This window comes from Liolophura sinensis, chromosome 8 (genome assembly GCF_032854445.1).
Source record: "Liolophura sinensis isolate JHLJ2023 chromosome 8, CUHK_Ljap_v2, whole genome shotgun sequence".
Taxonomy (NCBI): Eukaryota; Metazoa; Mollusca; class Polyplacophora; order Chitonida; family Chitonidae; genus Liolophura; species Liolophura sinensis.
Window position 1 is genome coordinate 7,124,343 of NC_088302.1, and position 17,486 is coordinate 7,141,828.

General features: G+C 39.6%; 1 protein-coding gene across 1 annotated transcript; it reads left to right on the forward strand.

Annotated features, from left to right (window-relative positions):
* The first annotated feature begins 6,439 nt into the window (after positions 1-6,439).
* LOC135473935 (tubulin beta chain-like) lies at positions 6,440-8,593 on the forward strand. Its single transcript, XM_064753891.1, has 4 exons — positions 6,440-6,496; positions 6,685-6,793; positions 6,987-7,342; positions 7,775-8,593. The coding sequence occupies exons 1-4, from the start codon at positions 6,440-6,442 to the stop codon at positions 8,591-8,593; spliced, it is 1,341 nt and encodes a 446-aa protein (XP_064609961.1).
* Positions 8,594-17,486: the final 8,893 nt, after the last annotated feature.

Genomic DNA, 17,486 nt, shown 5'->3' on the forward strand with positions numbered 1-17,486 from the left:
TCCCCGCGCAGGGTGATGGGTTTACTATTGTGCTGAATTTTTTCTCTGCGCATGGTGGTCGGTTTACTATTATGCTAAATTCTTTCCCCGCGCAGGGTGATGGGTTTACTATTATCCTGAATTTTTTCCCTGCGCATGATGATGGGTTTACTATTATGTTGAGTTTTTACCCTGCGGATGGTGATGGGTTTACTATTATGTTGAATTTTTGCCCTGCGGATGGTGGTGGGTTTACTATTATGTTGAGTTTTTACCCTGCGGATGGTGATGGGTTTACTATTATGTTGAGTTTTTACCCTGTGGATGGTGATGGGTTTACAATTATGTTGTGTTTTTACCCTGCGGATGGTGATGGGTTTACTATTATGTTGAATTTTTGCCCTGCGGATGGTGATGGGTTTACTATTATGTTGAGTTTTTACCCTGCGGATGGTGATGGGTTTACTATTATGTTGAGTTTTTACCCTGTGGATGGTGATGGGTTTACTATTATGCTGAATTCTTTCCCCGCGCATGATGATGGGTTTACTATTATGTTGAGTTTTTACCCTGCAGATGGTGATGGGTTTACAATTATGTTGAGTTTTTACCCTGCGGATGGTTATGGGTTACTATTATGTTGGGTTTTTACCCTGTGGATGGTGATGGGATTACTATTATGTTGAGTTTTTACCCTGTGGATGGTGATGGGTTTACTATTATGTTGGGTTTTTACCCTTTGGATGATGATGGATTTACTATTTCGTTGAGTTTTTACCCTGCGGATGGTTATGGGTTTACTATTATGTTGAATTTTTACCCTGTGGATGGTGATGGGTTTACTATTATTCTGAATTTTTTTTTCTGCGCATGGTGATGGGTTTCCACCTGCCTTAATGTTAGCCGGCGAGGCTTGATTTAAATATATCAAGAACACCACTGGAATAAATAAGCAAATAATGAATTTTTTGCTTTATGGTTTTTACTGAGAAAACATGACGAAGTCTGTGAAAATGTTCAAATCATGAACATATTACCAAGTGCTTAAATGTGACTCATGTCTGAGGCTGATGGTCTTTTTTTCCACGAGGTCTCTTGTTCAAATCCAAATTCTGCTATGTCGACTCCTGAGTCTTTCAGAATCCATGTGTCTTATCGGATGTCTGATGTTTTTAGCTGGTCTTTCCTTTTTTTTTGCAACCATCGACTTGATCGTCGTGGAATAATTTATCAATAATATATGCTATCCAAAAAAAGAAACGCATAACCCGGTTTTTTGCGGAGGTGATGCAGTCTTTTCAATTATGCATAACTAAATAAGAATTGCTATTCTGCAAATATTTTTTTACACAGATTAAGGAAGGGTCCATATCTAGACAACAAGGCCATCAACTTGAGGTAAGACACTCACAATGAGTCTCCCACTTGAGTGGAATGTCAGTATCTGTTGTGACCACCACGGGCACGAATAACAGTTCTGACACGCCTTGTCATGGACTGGATGAGACGCTGGATAGAGGCCTGGGGAATGTTCTGCCACTCCTCCTGCAAACATGCAACTTGCTCTTGAAGCGTTTGGGGTTGAGGTTGACGTTGGCGTAGACGTCGATCAAGTTCATCCTACAGATGCTCAATTGGGTTAAGATCCGGGGAACTGGACGGCCAGGGTAGCACATTTACATTGTTTTCGGCGAGGGAGTCCCTTGTGACATGTGCCGTGTGCGGTCTGGGGTTGTCCTGCTGGAACAACTCCCGCTGAACGTCAATGACAGGTAAGAGGTGTGGCTGCAGGATGGTGTCTCGGTAGCGTACGGCCGTAAGATTTCCCTGAACGTGGACAAGATTTGTACGACCAGTATACGATATTGCTGCCCACATCATCACACTCCTTCCACCAAATCTGTCCACTTGGTGTACGCAGTTAGGGGCATAACGTTCGTGAGCACGTCTGTAAACCCGGTTTCTACCATCACGTCTCTGCAATAGGAATCTGGACTCATCACTGAACCAAATGCGTCGCCAGCTGCGTAGATTCCATGCAGTCACGTTGTTACACCATCGGAGGCGATTGGCGCGATGGTGAGGACACAGCACGATCCCAACATAGGGCCTCCTGGCTCTCAGTCAATGTTCCCTCAGCCTGTTCCACACTGTCTGACCTGATATCCTCCTCAGTCCCAGTATGCTGGCTGCTGTGCTTTCAGCTGTAGCACAACGGTCACGCAAATGGAGGACCTTTATGTAGCGATTTTGGGCTGCTGTAGTGACACGTGGTCGACCTGAACGCCGACGGTCATTTATTGTCCCAGTATTGTTGTAGCGGGCAGCAAGCCGTGAAATCGTGCTCTGGCTGACGTGTAGACGCCTAGAAATGGACGATTGGGACTCTCCAGCTTGAAGTCTTCCAATGGCAATATTTCTTGTGACAGTGTCAAGACGTGGCATGTTGAATCAGCTTGAAAACACCACTTGAAAGACGCCGATTTCCGGCCCGAAGTTGCGGTTTTATAGTCACACACTGCATGCTTTCCATGCGTAAGTTCGGCGTGTAAGACTGCACGTGATGCAGTGTGGTGCTGTATTTTTTATTTCTTCCAAAAACGGCCTCCAAACTCAACATTTTCAACCAAGAAATGTTTTGAGGAATAAAATGTGTGCTAACTGTGACTATTAACAATATTAAAACACATTTTGCTCATGAAATGAAGACAAAATGTATTTATTTCATTTTAAAATGAAACAAAACACCTATGCGTTTCTTTTTTTGGATAGTATATGTAACCATCCAAAAGATTTGTTTGTACTTTAAATCTGCCAATACTAAAAGGCAAAAACCACTCTAAAATGAAATATATATCAGCTGAAAGACCATTAAAACATCCAGCTAAATGTCCAGCTAAATAGTTGGATTTATTTTTTTTTTCAGAATTTTTCTAACCGAGTAAAACTGTGTTAAACGATCAGATTCTACGTTGGTCTGTTGCCACCCAGACGGTATCAATTACGTCACATCTATACTTTTTGCCTAAATTCATTTCAAGATCAAATCAGCGAATGCATTCATAGATCTGTATGTATATGCATGATGAAACGTAGCAGTCTAATGTGTGTTAAGTAGCTAACATTTTATGTGATGACAATCGTCCCATTGTGGTCAGAAAAGGCCACCATAGAATAAAGTATTCAAATGCATTTTACTACGCTAAATAAGTTGTAAAAAAAGTAAATTCAACTATTTTCCTGGACATGTTTTAATGGTAGTTCATCTGATACATACTACATTTTAGTGTTTTCTTTGCCTTTAACGAAAGGCGTGGACACATTTTCATCCAGACATCGGCACTCAAGAAGCTATTTTAAACTGTTTGGTTAATAGTTGGTTTTTCGTGAATTGTCCGTTCGTTCGTTTATGCGTTCATCCATTTGACAAGAAACTCCCAGGCCTAAATTTTCGGACAAAGTCGTTTACTCCATAACAAACAGTCTATATATAGACACAGAAGTTAAGCTAAAATGTTAACAGATTGTGGGCATAACAATATGATATATGACAAAAGAGATGGAAAAATACAATATGCAATGAACAAGATTAAAGTTAAACTTCAGAATACGGAATATACGTATACAACAAGTATGTAAATAAGAGCTGCCAAAGTTTGCACTTAAAATGTTAAAAGGGGGCCTCCGTGGCTCAGTTGGTTAGCGCGCTAGCGTAGCATAATGACCCAGGAGTCTCTCACCAACGGGGTCGCTGTGAGTTCAAGTCCAGCTCATGCTGGCTTCCTCTCCGGCCGTACGTGGGAAGGTCTGCAGCAACCTGTGGATGGACGTGGGTTTCCCCCGGGCTCTGTCCGGTTTCAACCCACCATATTGCTGGCCGCAAGTGAAATATTCTTGAGTACGGCGTAAAACACCAATCAAATAAATAAATAAAATGTTAAAATGGTGTAACGCTAAATGTATATAACACTAGGATATAGAAATGGTCATTTAATATGTTGGACATCTTAATGTGAGTTATGTCGAAGGAAAATTCCGTTTTTCGTTGTATAGCGCGTGCTGCAGGGAGGTCATTCGATGTTACATACTAATTTATTGACTATACATAATGACCGTTAAAAAAATTATGCCATCAAGAGCTAAACAAGAAACCATCAAGTATATGGTAAAACAGCTTGACTCCACCTTCATTTTATAGAGTGAATATTAAAGGAAAAGGCTGTATTTTTACAGCCACATATATCACATTTTTAATAATTTTCTTACTATATATTAATTACTTTGTGAATCTAAAATGCCACGCGCTAAATACAACAACTCAAAATATAAAGCAAAAGAAAACTCCCCATCCAACTAGGATGAAAATGCTCAGTTTGATCCGCCAGGACTCATTATGTGTGATGAGATCAACTGCTGAAGTAACTCAGCTGATATCGATAACATAAACCTAAGGGCCAAGAAATCCTTCACTAATTTATTATATGTAACCACCAGAGATTCGGGGATTTACCAAGGAAGGCCTCCAAAGAAACATCTTTAAAATTTGGATTATTTGATCGGTTGGACCACTTTGAACAGTCATGTTACAGTAAATACAGAATTTTTAATCACTTGAATTTTGTTGTCATTACTATAATTACACATAATTAATCAACCCGAAATCCTAGCATGAGCTTAAAAAGGCCATGTATCCAAGAATTATGGGAAACAAACTGACCAGTGCTAATCCAATCGAATTTTTGCTATTATTTTAGAATAGTCCAAACCATTACCCTTGGCAAAATATCGTGTTAAGGTTCAAAAGAAATAATAAAGCTCCCAAAGTTATCCACAGTTTAGAATCAGTTCAACACTATATATAGTACAGGTGCGAGTCTGTTATATATTTACTGAAATGTTATGTATGTTTAGCTATTGTTGGTAAACTGAGACAATTTGATATGACTGGCGAAGATGGATATTTTGCCTTTTAAAATAATACACAGACAAAATGCAAATGGGCATGTGGAAGACCATTGATATATTGTGTGTGTCTCTCAATACGAGGCTAGGGCTACAAGCACACATGTACATCGGCTTATGTTCAAGTACAGACAGTGCATTGATAGATACCCCACCCAGACGTGTAACTGGTCACAATTCCTTTTTTGTTCTCTACATTATCACTTATATTTATGTGGAAGTTGATTAGATAATAACCGGGTTTTCTCTTTTCCATCACAACGGCTGTACGAGTCCAAGGGGTACTGTCCATTATTCTCTTGCAATAAATGAATACTACGTCACCAGAGTGCCCACAAAACGTCATCGAAAAGGCACGAATGAACAACTGACTACACAGCTGGAGAACGAATGACTACATGTACATGTAAATGTGTGTCTCATGCAGTAATACACCAAATATCCCCTCTCGTATTGTTTTCACGATATGCAAACTATGTCAGTTACACTCGTGAATGATATGATCTCAGATCTAAAGCGTTTAAATGTAATACATACTTAGCTTAACATATATGAGTTATGGCCATACCTAGTAATGACAACCTAGACTACATATCTAAGTAAGCATTACAGAAATATGTAAATTATTAATTCGTATTATTTCCTGTTCTCCGCAGTGTTTTCTTTCCACTGTAGTAGACTGGCGTTGGGATGAAATACTCGTGCATTTCTAGTGATTTTGGTTTATTTCAAGTAAATGTCTGATAGTGTTTAATTAGTTTAGGCTTGCATGTTCTGAAACCTTTATATCTGGGTGGCTAATTATTGTTATGTACTGGATTTTCCTCTCTGTTGTTACAGTATTCCTCCTCTTGTGCGGACGCCTAGGCCCTACGTGCGGCCGATGCGTAAGTCTAGGCCCTATGTGCGGCTGATACAGATTGCTGCGAGAAGGTCAATGAAAACATATGATACTGAAGACACAAAAGTTCATACATTCCATACGTTGACTCATAACCGTAGCAAAGTATAGGTGAAGACACTGCGTAGCTGGCTGTAGTGTATAAGCATTACAATTGTGGTATGTTGTTAATAAACCGATTACTTTAAAACGCTTTACTTGCAGCAAACAATTCTGTCAATAGATTAGCACAGCATGTAGCAATCAGCTTGGTGACTTATATAATGTGGGGCTTGATTGTATAACACAGAATCGGGTTACCCCCATAGGTCTATTGTTGACACTTTCTGCCTCCAAGATGATTGTTTAAACGGGAATTAACATGCCCTAGACTGCACAGAAGTTCACTATGGCAATATCCTTCCGCTACCCACAAGTCGTCAGCGACTTATGGGTATAACTATTATAACTATTTCTCGCCTCGGCTGTATCGAATGTAACCAAGTGAGCTTCGGTTGAACAGAATATAAGCATGTTGTACCTAGTGCTTGAATCATCAAAGCATCTCCTCCCGTTTTTACATCAACTGCCAGACGGTTTACCTATGCCCCCGACACCATGAGGGAAATTGTCCACCTTCAGGCCGGCCAGTGCGGAAACCAGATCGGTGCTAAGGTAACAATCTGTTTGAATCCTTTACACGCTAAATCAGATAAGACAATATTAACTGATTTTTATTCATACAATACTTTGCCTATAACTATAATATTTTCAAGGCAATATTTTTTATAACGTGTGTGTAAATGGGGCTTTTTAATAAGAAGTCTCCTTGGAAATATTAAAGATGTCTTTTTTTCTTTTAGTTCTGGGAGGTGATCTCTGACGAGCATGGCATCGATCCGACAGGAACCTACCACGGGGACTCTGATCTCCAGCTAGAGAGAATCAACGTCTACTACAATGAGGCTACAGGTATAAGTGAATAACTTTTTTCACTCGTCACTGGACAAAGTACATTGTGAAAATATTAAAACATAATCATCCGATTTGAGGCGCTCGTATCTAGATTAACCAAAAATGTTAATTTTTCTTGAACGAATGAAAAGGTTTTGCATAACTATTATTTCCCCGATAGTCATCCGATCATTGGCTGTTTTCTCCTCAGGCGGCAAGTATGTTCCACGTGCTGTCCTCGTCGATCTGGAGCCCGGTACCATGGATTCCGTCCGATCTGGTCCATTCGGTCAGATCTTCAGACCGGATAACTTTGTTTTCGGTCAGAGCGGTGCTGGTAACAACTGGGCCAAGGGCCACTACACGGAAGGGGCCGAGCTGGTCGACTCGGTTCTGGACGTTGTGAGGAAGGAGGCCGAAAGCTGTGACTGTCTGCAAGGGTTCCAGCTGACCCACTCTCTGGGTGGGGGTACTGGGTCTGGAATGGGTACCCTTCTCATCAGCAAGATCCGAGAGGAGTACCCCGACAGGGTGATGAACACCTTCTCCGTCGTCCCTTCACCAAAGGTGAACTATATTTTATAGTTAAGCACCTTGCAAGTAATGATTTTTTTTTCAGATTACAGATGGATACAAAATGCTGGTGAAATAATGAATTTCTATTTGGAATATTTGCCAAAGTTCTTATGCAATGTAATGGATGCTAATGGATATTCAAAATGAATAATCTACCCCAATTCCCAATATTAAGCAGGAGACTAGACTAGAAAACCTTTCACACACATAACATAAATGATATTTGGGGAAGACGCACATAATATATCTTCTGGGCAAACAACACAAATCTTCCAAATTAACTGCCAACTCTGCAATCCTGAAGTATTACAATTATTCTGTTTACTCGTCCATCTTTACTTATATATTGTATATCGCGCAATATTTGTTTTGATCCTGTCTGTTTAACAGCGTAATCTTTACATTTGTCTCATGATATTTCAGGTGTCTGACACAGTTGTAGAACCCTACAACGCCACCCTGTCCGTCCATCAACTGGTCGAGAATACAGACGAATCCTTCTGTATCGACAACGAGGCTCTCTACGACATTTGCTTCAGAACCCTGAAGCTGACCACCCCGACATATGGGGATTTGAACCATCTGGTTTCAGCAACAATGTCCGGTGTGACAACCTGTCTGCGATTCCCCGGTCAACTCAACGCTGACCTGCGTAAACTGGCTGTCAACATGGTACCCTTCCCCCGTCTCCATTTCTTCATGCCCGGATTTGCCCCTCTCACCTCCAGGGGCAGCCAGCAGTACAGAGCCCTGACAGTCCCAGAACTCACCCAACAAATGTTTGACGCCAAGAACATGATGGCCGCTTGCGATCCCCGTCACGGTCGTTATCTGACGGTGGCCGCCATGTTCCGTGGTCGTATGTCCATGAAGGAAGTCGACGAACAAATGTTGAACGTACAGAACAAGAACAGCAGCTACTTTGTCGAATGGATCCCCAACAACGTCAAGACCGCCGTCTGTGATATTCCACCCCGTGGTCTCAAGATGTCGGCCACATTTATCGGTAACAGCACAGCCATCCAAGAGCTGTTCAAGCGAATCTCCGAACAGTTCACGGCCATGTTCCGTCGTAAGGCTTTCCTGCATTGGTACACCGGTGAGGGTATGGACGAGATGGAGTTTACTGAGGCCGAGTCCAACATGAACGACTTGGTGTCCGAGTACCAACAGTACCAAGACGCCACGGCTGAGGAGGAGGGAGAGTTTGACGAGGAAGGGGAGGCAGAAGAGGACGCTTAAATATATTGACCTATCAACTCCTACAACGACAACGAATCCCGGATATGATTTTGACAATAACTTCATCACTATACCATACTTGTCGCCCATGATGTAATCTAATGAATTTCACTTTATTTATAAACTCTAGAATTGTTTACAAATTTAATAGATGCGTTCATGTCATATCAAAAAATTTCCCGCTCTCGTGGAGGAGAGCGTCAAGCATTTGTCATGCCGTATTGCTACATTTCGTGTGACGTAATTCTGTTCATCAAACATTTTTGACAGTCATTTGTTCTGTTCAGCATAATGCCCTTAGGAGAGACTTGTGAGTCTTAAGCGCACATGACACATGAAGGAAAAGATGGCCAAAGCGAGTAATTTTCTTTTTCATGATGTCAGTTAATGAAAACAGGTTACAGCCATCTCAACTGAAATTGCAAGAGATTTATTTTTATCAGTTTAGGACCTTCCAAAAAATCAATGAATTGTCTTTTTCGTATTGATTATCAACTTGTAGAGAATACATGCATAACTGAAGGCTGTCTTTAAAATAGTATAGAATGACAGTACTGCAGCGTTTGGAAAATGCCTTTCAGTGCGATATATGAATGGAATAAAGATGAAATGAGGAATTCATATTACTTTTTGACTTATTGGACGAAATTAATAATTGGTGTTGTAACTGGACAATGTTATTAACTGTTAAGATATTTTGAGTTGTTTAACTCTGCCACACACAAGACGGCTTCTGTGTAATTATGATGCCATATCAAGATCTCATCATGCGATCCCACTCTTCCGTAGGTCGAATGAAAAAAAAACGTTTCAGTGCGTGTATTTTAACTCCCATATACACATTACAGACGTAGCTAATGGCATATCCCGAGTGTCGGAGTGCAAAAATAGTTAAAGAAATGTTAAGGTAAATGTTACGGGTGGTATTTCATTATGTACATGTATTGTGCTCGGGTTTTGCATACATGGAAAACACAAGAAGGATGTTCCATTGTTGACGTCATGTGTGTTAATTACCGCGCGTTATCAAAAACATGACATCCACAACCGTTTTTGTATTAGAATTTCTGTCAAGATAATTAAGTCCCAACCACAGTATACTGACACCAAAAATGACGCACCGTTCAGTCACAATACACTGACAACAGATCAAACCCAGCACTCAGTCACAGTGTACATACACCAGGCTAAACGCCCCCCCCCCCCCAACCCGTCACAGTGTACTGACACCAGAATAGATGCACCCCCAGTTACAGTGTACTGACACCAAACTACACGCAGCACCGAGTCACAGTGTACGGACACCAGAATAGATGCACCCCCAGTCACAGTGTACGGACACCAGACAACACGGTCACTCAGCTGTGAAGCCGGGGACAAACACTATAGTCAATTTCTTTTAGCCGTTAGAATACTTTTCCTAATTCATGATGTTGAAGTTCATAAGCATGCATCCCTCACCAAGAATTAACTTGGTGGATATGAGTGGATATCATACATTGTTTTTATAACAAACTTTCCTAACAGCCGACTCTAAAACCATACTGCCGTGTGATCATATACTATAAGAGATTAAATAAAACTCATTTATCAGCTATCGAGCGAAAAAATCCGTGTACTTTTCACCTGGCGTATATAATACAAGTGAAATATTCTTAAGCTGACGTAAAACACTAACGAAATAACCAAGCAAATACAGTTAATGTAACTGGGTTTATTACAGTAACTATTGTATTGACAGAAATGATTGTACTTCTAATTGTTTTATCAAAACAACAAACAAAAAATACTTTCTTAGTTTTGCCAAACTCTGTACATAAAAATTGTTTGGAAATTTGAAAGCATAAATTTTAAGACGTACAGGCGCAAAAGTTCCGTATTTCAAATTAGATACAAATATTTCACAAAAACAACAACAAAACTTTCTTAATTTTTCCAATTTATTTATCCACTTTTGAATGAGCATACATAAAAAATGTTCTGAAGTTGGAACGCACCAATTTAGGAGGGATATATGAGCATACATATACATAAAAAATCTTTTGTAACATGAATGCACAAATTTAAAGAGTTATCTGTCAAGAATAACGTTTGGTACTGGGTGTGACTCAGTTTAATTTGATGATGGATATGACGTGATGTAAACACAGAAAGTCTCATCTGGAAACCAGCTATACAAGTGTGCCGAAACACTTGCTTCCCAAAGATTTAGCCGAAAAAATGTGGTCAGTTTTAATTACACATATTATTTACATCCATTTATTGCTTGTTTGCAGAAAGAGAGGAAATTTCAGGATAAAAATGTTTCCCAATTACACCAACGCCAGCAAACTTGTATGACTGGCAGCATTTCATCAGAAAGAGTTAAGTATTTTTGTTTTACTTTTATTGTCGCCTGTTTTACTTGTTTTTGTTGAATGTATGTGATGCCATAGTTAATTATCACTTATAAAACTCAATAGCATGACTTCAACAGATTTCATTCCCTTACTAACTATGAAATGCAATGAACCATGTTATGAAGTTGACATTTCTGGATATATAAAAGGTACAAAAATATAAAAATGCACTAATGCGTCGGTTAGGCAAATAATTTCGAGAGTCGAGAAAAATCAACCCTTTCGTCCAGCCTGCCGATGACACACCAGCTTTACCAGACTCCATATAGGACGTTGATGCCTTGGTCACAGCAAACAACGCCCTTGTATGCGACCTTGTACTGCCAGTAATTCACCTGCGGGATTCGAACGTGTGCTGGTCCCAACCACTGGACATCCATGTTAATGCCCTCTGTGGGATCCAGCCCCACAGCCACCCATATGTCCCCAGAGCGCACGACCAAGTGCTGGGGGTTTCCATCCGGATGTGTGTTGGCCGACCACCGCAGGTTAGATGGCGGCATCAAACGTGCCGGCCAACACAATCTTTATAGCCTCGAACAATCTTGCAATGGGCCCAGTTACGATATAGATCCTGTTGTTCAATTGCTTCTTTCTGAAAGAAATGAAAGACACTAAACTTCAGCATCATAGCTGATAGGAGAAAACAATGCTATGAATGTATTTTTAAAACCAACTTATATTTCCCGGCCGTACGTGGGAAGGTCTGTCACCAATCTGCGGATGATCGCGGGTTATCCCTGGGTTCTGCCCGGTTTCCACCAACCATAATGCTGGCCGCCGTCGTATAAGTGAAATATTCTTTAGTACGGCGTAAAACACCAATCAAATCAAATCAAATCAACCAATTATATTTCAAAAAATATGTCCTCAATTTCTAGATCATAATTTTGAGTTCCCAAAATTGATGTTCTATGTGAAGTATAGTGCACAATGGCCGACACAAACGAAGAGTACAGTGCACAATGTTCGACACAAACAAAGAGTACAGTAAACAATGGTCGACACAACCGAGGAGTACAGTAAACAATGGCCGACGCAAACGAGGAGTACAGTGCATAATGGCTGACACAAACGAAGATTACACTGCACAATGGTCGACACAAACGAAAAGAACAGTGCACAATGGTCGACACCAACGAGGTGTACAGTGCACAATGGCCAACACAAACGAGGAGTACAGTGCACAATGCTCGACACAAACGAGGAGTACAGTGCACAGTGGTCGACACAAACAAGAAGTACAGTGCACAATGGCCGACACAAACGAAGACTATAAACAGAGAAAGTCTTACATGTGAGATGAAAATTTCCCCGTCAAGTTTGACGATGACTGGGACAAGAGCTTTGGATGTCATCTCGTTGGTTATACATGTATACATATTGTCTCTGTTGTTATCTGAAGTCAAAATGTGTGTATTTAGTTTTAGCCAGAAGCAATAATAGAGCCGTCAACATATATGTAATAGAATATAAACAGACAGGGTTATTGATTATGTTATGTAATGGGTCAGTGATCATGCTGTGGCTTTACGTTAGGATGTTTGTCAGGTACTGAACCTGGCAATACGGGAGTTTCGTGTTCGAACTTTTTTATCGCTGAAGGTAAAAAAAAGTTCTAGTGTATCATGTGACCTGTCAAAAATGTTAGGCAACTGTTCCGGAACCTCGTTTATTATAACATGAGCGTCTGAAAAAAGTATGAAAAGAAATTTAGACTTTTAGAGAAAATTGATTAGCTGAACGTTTGTGAACTTGAGTATTTCCTAAAGGAAACAGGTGTCATTTGTGTCTCTGGAACAGGGTGAGACAAGTGATCGGTGAATTATTGTTAACAAAGTTTGTCTAACAATTTTTACAAGTCACATGACATAAGAGGACTGTTTTTGCCTTCACGACAAAAGAGTTCGAACTCGATAATCCCCTATTGACGGTGCTTTACTGCAGACAATCAGGTTTCCTTCACCCTTCAACCTGACCGCCGTCATATAAGTGAACAATTGTTGACTACGTTGTGACTTACAAATCTGATCAAATGGATAAATCAAAAGTTTATCAGATAACTGCCGGTGGTTTATTCCAGACATATTTTTCTTATTATCATTGTCGTTAAACCCCAAGCACTCACTCACTCACTTATTCTCATTGTATTCTCATTTTTCACCTCAGCGTGTGTAGATATGGCCATAGCAAAAATATATTTTTGTCTTTATTCCTTGTGGTTGTTTTTTTTTTAAATTATTTTTTCCTTGTCACGTGGCACATTCTTAATCACTATCACCTTCTATGACATCAGAACTGATCGTCGTCTCTTGTCGCTTGGCTATTTTCTTACCCAATGCAGCCTGAAGGGCTGTTTCAAGGCAAAATAAAAATTTTGTTGAAAATTTTTTCAGTTATTAACGGTCAGTTTAAATCACCTCTATGGAACGGCTATGACTTTCAACAATAAATCTTGATATAAAAGACGTTCTGATTCACATGGTTGCTTCATTAGTCCGAGACCGAATGTAAAGTGTAGGCATGTTGGACTTTCTTGATTTTCATTTGTCTGACGTCTTTTTTTTTAATTTTACTTAGTTTATGGTGAAAATATGTCGTTTCAAATAAAAAACAGGTTCGGTGAAAAGAAACATTTTACACAGATTTTCTCACTCCTGAATATCTCTGCCTACATCGCCACGGTATGGCTGAAATATTGCCGATGTGGCGTTAAGCCATAATCATTCATTCATTCTCTGCCTACAGCCTACCATATTTTCCTCCTTATTTTATAGTTTGGATACAATGGGTTAATACTGAGAAAACTTTAAAGTGGACTAAGCTTTCCAGTCTCCTGACTTGACCGTCCTCAGTGGTATCGTTGTGGCTTTCCTGGCTTCTGTACATGCCACGACAAGAGGGAAATTCAGAATAGACTGATACGAGAAGAATTTGCTCGCTAATACAATTTTTTCTTACGCCTAAGCTTAATTCGAATAAATTAGCAAAAACTAATCGTCATTAAATACAAAAGATTGCATGATCAGCTTACTTTGTTTGGTTTTTGGCCGCTCCTGTAGATTCATCGTAAGTCTGGACACCTTTACGGGACACTTTACTGCAAGGTAGATGGCAACATGAATTATACTGTGGTTAAACCTCACAAATGTCAGAAATAATTTCAACCCTAGCTTTTTTGTTCTTGTCGGTAAAGGTAATTTATGGGAATAGCGTAATTGTAAATGACAAAAAATAAAAATACTCTAGATGATGATATAAAAAATGAAAGCTAACATGTATCTTCAACTTCTCCCCAGGAACATGAAACCTTCATTGGTTTACTTATATTTTGTTGTTGATGAAGATCATATCAGGAATAATAAATCGATATTGTGTAATTCGGATTACATTCACAGGGAGGTGAAAAAATATCTAGGGCGACACGGCTGGACTGCAAAACTTGCTGAAAGTCTTGTGTATCTACTGTAAGGTTTTCTGACAAATAAACACGGAAATAACGAAAAATCGAGCAAGGTGCTGCAAGTGTTCCAAATTGTTCTACAGGTATACATGCACTGATATCTATGTTTTGTAGAAACAGGGAAAGCTGTTTTTACCACAACACCATCAATGTGTTTTTAGTTCTGATGACATCTTTTAATAACAGATTAAGAATAGATTAAGATAGGCCTAAATGATCTATTTGTGTTGCTTACAACTATAGCCATGTTTCAAATTAATGACTTACATGTTTATGTAATAGACCATATTAAAACGAATGTATACAGGTAAGCCAACTTTCATCTTTTTCGCTTCTTCATGCCAATATAAACTCTGATATATGCAACGATAAACCCCATAACAACCACCGTGCCCAGTCGTTTTGGAGTGAAAAGGTACAACTTTGTTGGTAGGCATGCACGAACATATTGTAAAGTGGACATGAAAATATTGCAAACAAAAGAATGTAAAGTATATTGCGAAACAGACATGGAAATCACAAGTAATATACAGTTATCTACAGTGTGACATAATCAGAAGAAAACAAAATATTTCCTTTAGTATATTTAAAGATCCCTTAACATCTAGAGTGATGTGTATACAGCGAAAAACAATACGTGTACAAGCACGTTCCATGACTTTTATTAGCATGTTTACAACATTGTATTATTCAAATAGTATCCAAGGGAAGGTCTGACAGCAACCTGTGAATGGTCGTTGGTTACTCCCGAGCTCTGCCCGATATCCTCCCAACATAATGCTGACCTCCGTCGTATAGGTGAAATATTCTTGAGTAGGGCGTAAAACACCGATCAAATATATAAAAAATATAGACCATTTTGTCAAATGATGGTATAACATTAAACATTGTACAGACCCATGCCTTGCTTTTGTTCCATTCTACACAGACATTCCCAGCATGGCGGGCGTGGGGGAGGAAAAACCCCAAGGTATACCATGAAAGCGGCCATAAAATGCGGAAATGTCCCACAAGATAAAGATCGTATAGCACCTTGCCTACATACCCACGTAATTTGACGTAGATTTACAATCAAAAGAGAGCTGGTATCTACAAAAAAAAACAGTGTTAAATGTAGCATTTGTTAGAGGAACAGTGCAGTGAACAGGTACATGCACAATTAGGCATCTACTCTAATTAACTACACGTGCATGTAATATTCTGTAGCAATTATAAAGTACAGAAAAGCAAAACATTAATAAGCTTAAACTACTAAAATGCTACTGAAGATTTACAATCGTCAGAGACTTGAACTTTGGATTCTGAGAGTTGAACCTTATAGGCTCACCCATGTTTGTGAATTTATGGTCTTATCGGATAATAACCATTTCACCATTTTCTGCACTGTTACCACAACCTTCACTGCGAGTTAATATCGATGTGTTCACCAGAGAATTAATGAGTAATTGTGACGTCATAATCAAGTGCCGTAATATCGTGATGGAAGAGCTGTTGTCAAGTGACGTCACAATAGCGCAATGGACAGCACGCGCTCGATGCCCAATGTTCTCAGCCAGTCATAATGACGTCACATTCATTACAGTAGAAAGCGATGTTTCACCGCATAACTGCCTTCTGACTCCGGCCATGAGCCGTCATCCGTTACTGGCATGTAAAGCGAGGTTCTCATATACCTTACTTATGATCGACTTTAGCCGGCGGATGTGAGGCGGGACTTCAAAATCTGTCATTCCCTTCATAAACAAAAATGCAGTTATTCACTGGACATTTTTCTTTTTGTATAAGAAGAGCAATAGCCACAACTGTCGCCATCCATAAGTTTACTTAATAATACTATACTGTGCTTGTAGGCTATATGATGGCCTAGCACATCACAAATGTGCTCTAACGGAGTTAAATCCAGACATATTCATCAGTAGCTCAATCAGAACTGGCACTGGAGGAAAGAAACGCGCGACAGAGACTCTTATAGAGGGGTTGCATGGCCTACATTAAGCAACTGCATCTGTGCCGGTCCATGTTAAAAAAACCTGCGGATGGTTGTGGGTTTCCCTCGGGCTCTGCCCAGTTTCCTCCCACCATAATGCTGGCGGCCGTTGTATAAGTTAAATATTCTTGAGTACGGCGTAAAACACCAATGGAAGAAATAAACAAATCCAAGTTAAAAGAACTCAAATACGGCTGACTTATTGTTCTGCTAGGACGATGAAGTCAGGTGAACCCCTCTATACGCACTATTGTTATCAATTCTAATGTGTAAAGCCAAACTGACACCTTTACTGATAATAATAAAGCCTTAGGTACTCTGCGGGTCCTTATAATTACACTGCACATTATATAATCTTATGATTAAGTGACATCAAGATTAAATTAAAAAACGTTGATGAAATTTGCGATGTTCCCATACTGCCACTCACTGCAAGACAAGTTCAGTTTTCCAGTAATCCAACAATGCCATGTGTCACTGAAGACTTTCAGAGGGTGCTTAGCTTTTGGCGTTGTGTGCGCATATGTAAATACACAAATATTAGTCAATTAAATTTCCCATACGTTTACTGTGTTTAGAATGAACTGTATTGTCATCACTGTAAGTTATTGTCAGAAAACTGAAATGACTGAACAGACATATAGCAAAAGTTTTGGTTTCAAAGCTTATATACTACATTTCACGAAATGAAATTATTAAGGCGTTACACGCCCACAAAAAAAAAACAAACACATTTTCATATTTTATATTGGAATGCTTTTCAGGACACCGTGAACTTGGTCTACTAATTAAAAACAGCTTAGTTTATTAGCGATCCCGGGGATTCTATATGTACTGTTAAGGAGGTGTACGTAAATGCTTAGCCATAGGTACACGCTGTGAACTGCTGGAGTCGGGGATTAACTTACAAACCTATAAGTTACAAATACGATTACCGTAGGTAGGGGAATATCTTTATTCCGTAATGTATTGTTCCAGTAGGGAATTACTTGTATACACATGCATAGAATTAATTGCCTGAAAAGATTTGATACTGCTTCTTTG